At 38.0% G+C, this 9,708-nt stretch overlaps 1 protein-coding gene across 1 annotated transcript in view; it reads left to right on the plus strand.

The window, feature by feature from the left end:
* The window catches only part of LOC122138014 (5-hydroxytryptamine receptor 2C-like), an 11,481-nt gene extending 1,988 nt beyond the window's left edge, over positions 1-9,493 (plus strand). Inside the window, exons 2-3 of the mRNA XM_042728405.1 lie at positions 8,951-9,141; positions 9,434-9,493. Of these exons, the coding sequence (XP_042584339.1) occupies positions 8,951-9,141; positions 9,434-9,493 (251 nt within the window). The remainder of the gene's footprint in view (positions 1-8,950; positions 9,142-9,433) is intronic.
* Positions 9,494-9,708: the final 215 nt, after the last annotated feature.

The following is a 9,708-nucleotide window of genomic DNA, read 5'->3' on the forward strand; positions in this document are numbered from 1 at the left end:
ATTTCCTATTATTTATATTTTCCATTATGTTGTACCTTTTATTTCTATAGTTTATAGTCTTTATAGTTTTTACGTTTTAGTTTTTGGGTTTGTTATTTTAGTATTTCACCCTAAACTTCAGGAAGCCTGTTGCCAGCGTGGAATAAAAAAAAAAAAAGGAATTAAAAAAAGTAATTGGTTCTTTTACACAAGACTTTTTCCTAACAATTCTGAATTTGTATCTTACAATTCAGACAATTTTATTCACAGTGTAAGCTGATGTTAACTCAAAATTTGCGAGATATAAAACTTGCAATCCTGAGAAAAAAGTCTGAATTGTGAGATATAAACTTGCAATTGCAAGAAAAATCTATTTCCTAAGGACCATGCCCCCTCCCCACCCATGGGTCTGGGCCTGGGACTACCACCGGAGCCTGAATCCAGAGCCTCTTCACGACTGGCCTACAGGCTTTAATCTAGCCTCCTCTTCTTCATTCTCTCCTCAAGGGGTGAAAAGGAGTCGATGAAGGAGACGAACTGGCGGCCTGCGTTATTGTGATTATCTTTTCGACGATTAGGAGGAAATATTTGGTTATTGTTGCGCGTGTTCGCTGGAAAAGAAGCCTGCAACAAAACGCGACAAACTTCTTTCTGCGATCACTTGCAGGGCTGACATGTGGTCGGCATCTTGGTAATTGCCTATCTCGCTCATTAACTCCTGTACTGGTGAGTTAAAATTTATTGATGCCATGGACCCAAATATGACTTCTAAAATATAAAAAAAAAAAATGCATAAAAACTATTATTTATTTTATTTGATTATTATTTATTAACATTTTAGCATATTTTACTTAAAAGTTCTGACGGTAAGGGTGCATAAATATGAAATTCAATAAAAAAGTAAGTTAACACTACTATAGTAAGTTCACCCGGGAATTTCTCTGATGCTATGGACCCAAAAATATCAAGATTGAATATAAAAGAATATCTAAAATACAAAAAATATAAAATGTTTCCAATATAAAACCATTTATAGACAAAAATAGTGAATATTATGCATAATGTAAAGCAGTTTAAAAGATTCAAAAATTTAACCGACGTTATTTATTTAAATAATGTAATTTTACTTTGAAATTTGTCCACAGGTCGTCCGAGTGAACATAAGCTCATATTTGCGTTGGACAATTGTTTTGTCCCAGTTCCAAAAGCTGGATCATTCGCAAAGGCCAGGAAGATTTGGACTGAGCATTGTGAAATGGGACGGGCTAAGCCTGCGAAGGATTGAATCTTGTCACCTATCCACTGGTGCCATCTGCCACTAGGACTTTTTTGAAAAGTTGCTCATAAACTGTCTGTAACACAGCCTAAAAGCAGGTTCAGTGTGCTCACTTTGGTCACTTCATTTTATTATAACAACAGTATAAATCAGCTATAAAAATCGTGTCTCACAGTAAGATATGTAAACGATGTAAACTACTGCTTTAATCATTTGTCAATCCCACCCCAATTCATGTTATCCGTCATTTAACCCGGTGGCCACGTTAAGGGCAAAAACATGATTACAATTTGACAAACAAAATACAATACAAATTCAAATCTCACAAAAACAAATCATTTCAGAAATCCACAACAACAAATTAGATTTTGCATTTGCGTTTGTAATTTGTTATTTTGATTTTTCAGAATTGTTAATATTTTTGCCCTTCACTGTCCCCCGTATTCATCAGTGCCTGGGAAACAAAGGTTTTGAAGCGAGCCTTTCGAATTGGGACAGCCATCATCGCACTGCGGTGATGCAGTCTGTCTTCAATTTTTAGCCTTGCCATGAAGCAGCGTCCTGAACTGGGATGCAGCTCATGTGATATACTTACCCCAGTATTGTGGGTCAAGTATATCCAGGTTTACCTATATGGCCAGTGTGCATTGACTTTTAGGGTGTACTAAAAATGCAAATGGGATGCAAAACTTTAAAATAATGCATATAGCACACAAGAAGCCACACTTCCCGTTTTTCATAACTTTCAGATACTTCAGTGGCATTTCCCTTTTAAGACCCAGGGGCTTTGTTCACTGGTGCGAGGCAGTCCTTCTCCTCCAAAAACATGGCTCATTATACAAATGACACCATAGAATATACCCTGGTTTAAATAACACATTTAATTGTCTTTCCTACAATCTCTACCAAACTCAAGGATGATAACGGTCCATTAAAAAAAAAAAAGACAGAAGAAAAAAAAGTTAGGGTTTTAGGTTGAGTTTAGTTTGGGAAGACTGTACATGAGTTGCATTATGTATGGCTAACAGAGCACTGACAAAGCTTAGAAAGGAAACTGGAGCCCAGAGGTGGCAAGATTTAATAGAGCTTTATAACACTGTATAGCGTGGAATCTTCCTTTCAACGGAGCGAGAGAAAGAGAGAGGCAGGCAGTGGGGGGCACACTTGATAGAGACAGAAGCTTGTTTGGCATTGCTTTGCTCAGAAGCCCACAGAAATATCGCCTGTGGGCAGAATTCAGATCGTTTTTCCCATTCCAGCTGCCTCTGAGCAACTGAGCTGTCTGCTTTAGAGTATTTCTGGCTCTTGCTATCCATAGAGGAGGCCACACTGTCCAGTCTCTCCTCATCCATGGAGGAGCCTCTTTCAGGATCAGCGCCTCGCAATCTCTGGACCCGAGTGGATTCGCTGAGCTCTCTCAGACTCCCCTTCATATTGATTACGGAAGATGTCCTAACCTTTAAATGATCTTAGTTGCTTGTCAGCTTTAGATAGTGCACATGATGAGCTTGCATTGTCAGTTCGGGAGCAAAGGACGTTTTGAATCACAAAGAAGAAATTGCTCAGTACAGCAGCCTGCAGACCCTCAGAGCAAACAGAGCATCGGAAAAGAGGCATTTTAGTGGCCGAGAGAGAAGAAAACGGTCATGGGTTGCATGCACCATAGATTGATTTAGATTTTTATATATAATATAATATAGATATATAATATATAGATATATATATATTATATATATATTTTCCTATTATTTATATTTTCCATTATGTTGTACACCTTTTATCTTCTATAGTTTATAGTCTTTATAAGTTTTTTATTACGTTTTAGTTTTTGGTTTGTTATTTTAGTATTTCACCCTAAACTTCAGGAAGCATGTGTTGCCATAAAAAAAAACGTGGAATAAAAAAAAAAAAAAAGGAATTAAAAAAAAGTAATACTGGTTCTTTACACACGGACTTTTTTCCTAACAATTCTGAATTTGTATCTACAATTCAACAATTTATTCACAGTGTAAGCTGTGTTTGTTAACATCAAACTTTGGAGATATATAAACTTGCAATCCTAGAAAAAAAGTCTGAATTGTGAGATATAAACTTTTGCAATTGCAAGAAAATCTATCTTCCTAATGACCATGCCCCCTCCCCACCCAGGAATCACGTGCACTCAGAATTGAATTTATTTTAACGAAAAAAGTAACAATTAATGCCAATCAATAGCACAAAAAAAAAAATAAATAAAATAATAGAATCTATAATAGGGGCCTTTTTTTTTTCAAGGCTGGCCAAAATGCTGTTGTTATGTTTGAAATGGCTAAAACACATAAAATGTTTCCTGTTTTTAGTTGAGAACTGTCTAAACATTCCCCTTAGTTTTAATGACAATAACCCTACTCTGGCATGCACAAAAACACACTCCATACTGAAGTGTGTTAATAAATCTTAGAGCATGCACTCAAATACATGCAACCTGTCTCATATACAATTGATGTGAGACAAAATAACACCAACCTGTTGGTGCCATGCACATAAGTTTTTCTGTGGCTTTCGGGTGTCTTACCCCCCCCCCACCCCCCCCCAACCCCCACACACACACACCACACACACACACACACAAGCACCCAGATGTTAAAACAGATAAAGACATGAATGTGGAGGGATTAGGGCGGCATGTTGTAATAAACAGTGATAACTGGTGATGGCCATTTACCAGGAAGCTGTCAGTAGCAAAAATATCATCAACTGTTCGAATGTGTGAGCGTGTGCTCTCCACATCCACATATGAAATGCCTTTCACGCTCATAAACTCAGACATGCCTATGCCCACACACACCACACAGGCACAACACACACCCACACACACACACACACACACACACACAGAGACATAAAAATAGTTTTCCACTGCAGTACATGCGGCAATGATGGATTTCACACTCCTTTTTTTTTTTCATTGTCGGTGTCTAATAGCGAGTGCGATTGTGTGTTGTTGGTGCTGGGGAAGTGATACCATGTATTTGTGAATAGCTGGCAGGTGTCTTTCAGAAGATATATCAGTCTGACCTTGATTTCAGTCCGTTTAATCTGTGTTAAGTTCCAGTGCATCATCTCAAAAATGGATGAAAAAGAGTGGTGAGATATGGGTTTTATAATGGAGTGGTGTGGCCTGCTCACATGTATTAATGTCTTGGGGAAGCATCGAAACCATATCGCTTAGGATCAGACAAAAGATGGACAAGGAAAGAGCGAGACAATAGAGTGAAAATCAGAGATCGCATTTAGAGTCATTACCAATCCGGGAACATACAGTGGCAATATATGTTTAAGATAGAGTTATATACTGATACCAGCACCACTCAGATGGTGCTAAACTGATAACATCTCACCAAATCAATTTTCTGTCTTGTGTCAAAAAAGAGCGGTTTTCTAGGCCTCTTAAGGTTAAGTTTCTATTTTTGCTGCTACTCTGGCTACTATATTTTCCCCCTAGTCTGTTTTCTAAATTTCACTTTGTCAGTCTATTATATGTATTGCATTATTTAAATTTTTTTGTGGTTTTTTATCTTTGCATTTTATCCATGAATTCAAACATTACCCTAAACCTCAGTAATACAATGGTTTAGAAATTGCAATGTCATCCATTGTCTTATTAATTATGCTTTAAACCCTGCAGTTCTTGTTCCGCCTCATAAAACCACACCAATGCCAACGTCATGGGTTTGATTACTAAGTAACACACATGCTAGCAAAATGTTATCCTTGAATGCAATGTAAGTTTGCTTTGGTAAAAACATCTAAAAGAGAGATAAACACACGTTTATTAAAGAGGACATTTTTTTATAAACTGTTAGATCAGTTACTTATTTTATAGATCAATACACTTATAAAGGTTCCAAAAGGACTTTTTGACAGCAATGCCATAGAAAAACATTTTTGGATTCCCACAAGAACCTTTTAAGTGAACCGTCATTTAAAATAATAAATTTTTCTTATTGAAGAATATTTCAATCTAAAAAAAAACAATTTTTGCTCTACAAAGAACAATTTTGTACAAAGAAAAGATTTATTGGATGTTAAAGGTTGATTTATGGAACCCTCAATGCCAAAGACGAAACCTTTCTTTTTTAGTGTAGGGTTAAAACATGAGACTTCATAGAGCTAATGTAATTTAAAAACTGTATTTAGAACTTTTTAGAAAGTGGTTTTACTTTTATTTAAGTTTTCATTTTATTTTTTTTTCGATTCATAAAATGGACTCTTCAATAAATTAATTAATTCAAATAAATTGGACTTGCCAACACTAAATTAACCCTGTTTTTTTTTTTTTTTGGAAATTGATCACCATTTGTTACCATAGTTTTACTACGAATTCCATTGTTAAGCTATGGTAAGTGTATCAAAACCATGGCTAATTTGTGGTTACCACGGTTTAACAATAGTAACCATTGTTTTTTTTGGATTTATTCACCATTGTTAATTTTCGGTTGTGTTGTTGTCTGCCATATCTCCCTCAGTAATTTTTTTGAATGATGAGTAATGGGCTGCTACTGTTAACAGTTTGCTAGGAGTTTAAGTTCTTAACTATTTTAAACAAAAACAAAACTACAATTACTCATTTAAAGATGATCCTGACCTGCACTTGACATCCTCCTAAACATGAGCTGCATTTCCCAAAAGCAATCATTAGCTCACTAGGTCAGTTAGTTCCATTGAAATCTATTGGTAATGACGGAACTTTTGTGACCATAGTTGGGAATGCACCACAGGTCAATGTTTGCCCTCTCTGCTGCCCCCCACCTAGGCACTTCCACTCCATTCTTGAGTCTCTTGCATTGATTAAACCATTTGGCGTGCGCGGACTGAAGAATAGCGCTGCGTTATTATCGAATGGCAAATTTGGAAATAATCACTTTAGTACATTCGCCAGGCAATTATGTAATAATAATATTTATAAAAAATAAAAAATAAAAACAGGGCAGCCGGCCAAATTGGCAGCCAGGCCACCGGGAATTCTCCCGGTTCTCCAGTGCCTGGTGCTGTATCCGTGATGTATTGTGATGACTACTTTTCGTTACTCCACAACACTGGCTGTCTTTCTTTCTGCCTGTAGGAATTAAACCTTCATTTGAGGGATTGAATCTGACACTAATTCCTTCACTTCCCACTCTATCTCTTTCTCTTGGTCCCTTATTTAACCCCATAATCTTTAACCTCGCAGATCTGCTGCTGTCATTTTTTTCAGTTATTTAGGAAAGGCTGTAATTGGATGTGCTGTGGTCTATTTCCGTGGACAGCAGAACATGATGGGACCACCGCAGAGATACGGACAAATAAATGAGGAGAGGAAAACCCCTTTGCTCACACCATCTGTGTCAGAACACTTGCTGGTCCCATACTGGCAGAGAACTCTCTTATCATTAATTTCGCTAACTTGGCAACAGACATTCCCCCTCATCTCCAGTCCAAGTGTTCTGAGCTCCACAATGCTGCTGGATTTGGACCAGTCTCATTCATCCCATGATTGGAGTGCCTGCACTTGCCCTGGGCTTCCATAAAACTTTTAAACTGACAGTGACTCACACCTCATGTGGCGCTAATGTCATCCAAACCGTCAGACATACCCCTGTAGACCTGAAGACCTTTCTGTAAGAGTATCTGACCCTGCATTAGAGCGTGTCCTCTCTGAGGGACGTTTTTATTTCGCCACTTCTGTCACCTAAAAGCCTATCAATTGAAGCTTGAAATTTTGTATTACAGGTATTATTACTTGTTCCCAGGTCTTGTTTAGTTCAAGGTTTGTGGAACTAAAATTTAGCAAGAAGTTGAATGTTGTTCTTCAGAAACTCTTTTATCTTTTTTTAGAGCTAGAGCAAACATCACTACATATTACTACTGTTGGCACGATAAGTTGAACAGACATGAATGTCACCTCAAAATATAAGGTTTGGGATCTTTTATGGGATATTTTGATGTGGGGCCAGTTAGTATCCATCTAAATACCTAGACAGAACACACTTTAGAAATACCCTGGCAACAACAACATCTTACACTCTTAAAAACCCACCACATTCTAACATCTTGGTGGGGACCATACTCTTTTGCACACCAAACCGCTCAGCAATTTTTTTTATTAAAACGTTGGTTTAGACAAATATTGTGGTGAATGGGTGTTACACATTTTGCTATTTCAAGGATTTTAGCTCAACTGGAGCACTGCATTGACAAATCAGAAGCCTAGACCAGAACTATCTGTTCTATAATTCTGGTATTATTCCAGTGGCATAAAAAAATGGAGGAGGGTATAGCTAACTGCAGCCTGGAGATAGCCAACTGGGGGAGGGAACTCCAAAACAGGATGGGAGCTCCAAAATGGGGCGTGCTTCCTCCCACTGACAGACACGCATGCACATTTTCCCCCAATCCACTTAAGTGCAAACTCCACCCCACAGCTTTTATTGGTTGTGTCAATGAAAGTGTTGTGTTTCCTACGCTATACTACAAAAAATTCTAACCCTTAAATCTAACCGGACCTCACCAGACAATGGCACCTTTTCAGTTTGCACCCAGCGTCACTAAACCCCTCCTACTCTGCGAATTTCGAGCCCCGGGACACCCGTGTCAGTTGTGTATTAGGCATTAGAACACGTGTATTAGGCATTCTATATTGAAATAGTGAAGATTTCTGTGCCCACCACAGACTGGTTGCTGGCCCCGTCCTGGCCAACCCTATGAAAAAATCCTGTGACAAAAAGAAGATTTTAAATGCTAGAATTGTGATTTTATAATGTCTAAATATATCCATTAGCAAAACATGTGAAAAGAACTATATTACAAAGTGGAAATGGTAAATGAGACAATTAACAATCATCTGCTACCATCTAGTTGTCATAGTGGGAATCATGACATTCATTTTTAATAGTTTGTTTTTCTGCCAGGTGAAATCTTCAACTTAGCATGGTAAATTTTCAATGAATTATCTCCATAAATAAAAATGAAAAATTGCAGCTGTTATTTAAAGTAAATTTTACTTACATTGTTCTCATTTTATATAAAAATATGCAAAAATATGAATGAATGAAATTTACTACCTGGGGTCCGCCATCAGGAGTTAAAGGGGATGTTATGTGTCAACACCCCCCGCCCCCTCCACCTTTTTTCACTCCTGATAAGTTTGTATCCTACCATGTACAAGCTAGTGAATGGACTTTTGGTCATTGACTTGCAAAAAGTTTTTTGCAGGAGTTAGTGTTCGGGGCTACTAGAATACAGGGGGGCGCCAACACTGATCTTGCATACCCCTCAGCAAATGTGCAGTTGCGCTCCAGTGTGACTTTGTATCTCTCGCTCTCACCCATGAGCCTACACACAACTCTAAATGACTTACTTTTTACATAACCTGACTGTTCTTAATGTTGGTTATTTTAAGCCTGCTGACATAGCCTTTTTTTAGCTATTCTGCTCGTCTTAGCTCGTCTGGACTTTTATAATGTGATCTGATAGACCACTTTGCCTTCTGTTTCTCTTATATATCCTTTCTTTCTTTCTTTCTTTCTTTCTTTCTTTCTTTCTTTCTTTCTTTCTTTCTTTCTTTCTTTCTTTCCGTCTCTTTCTTTCTTTTCTTCTTTCTCAGCATCATTCTTCATGTGTAGTGGACCGTCTCATAAAGGGTGTTTTACAAAGCAATCTCTCTCTGTCTTCCAGATTATGCCTGGCCATTGCCTAGCGCCGCTCTTTGTCCTATTTGGATATATCTGGACGGCTTTTCTCCACTGCTCCTTCCATCATGCACCTGTGTGCCATTTCCATCGACCGCTACGTGGCCCATACGCAATGCCAATCGAGCACAGTCGGTTTCAACTCCCGCCACCAAGGCCATGCTGAAGATTGCTGCAGTTTGGACTATTTCAATAGGTCAGAGGAAACATTGATATGATGAAATTGAATAAATGCATTATTTTCTTACAACAACATGTTCAAAAAACAATGTCTTGAGCTGTACATCATTCCCCGATTAACCAGGTAGAGGAAATGCCAGAAAAACCTGCAGAAAAAAGGACAGACCACATTTTAATTTTCACTGTCAGTGGAGGTCTTTAGATTGACCAGTTTGTACTTACTGAAGTCAATATCAGTCCACTGCAATCCTCTTGAATCTATTACTGGAATGTGTTTTGTATGTCATAGGACCCCCTCAGAATGGCAGATTGTGTTGTGAGGTTTTCTCAAGGCTCCAGCTGGGTCTAAGAGCCCCCTCAGATCAGCAACAATGAAAAATGATTTGAGAATGACATTGATAAAACAAGCACCAGTTTTGGTGATTGTGGTGATTTTCTCCATCACCCAGACGCGGGGCCTCGAAATTCAGTGAAGCTTGGATTAATTGAATGTTTTGTGATTGGTTTGGTAATCAGATACTTCTAGTGAAGATCACCACCTATAGTTCAATAAAGTAAAGTTTG

This window comes from Cyprinus carpio, chromosome B7 (assembly GCF_018340385.1).
Source record: "Cyprinus carpio isolate SPL01 chromosome B7, ASM1834038v1, whole genome shotgun sequence".
Lineage (NCBI taxonomy): Eukaryota > Metazoa > Chordata > Actinopteri > Cypriniformes > Cyprinidae > Cyprinus > Cyprinus carpio.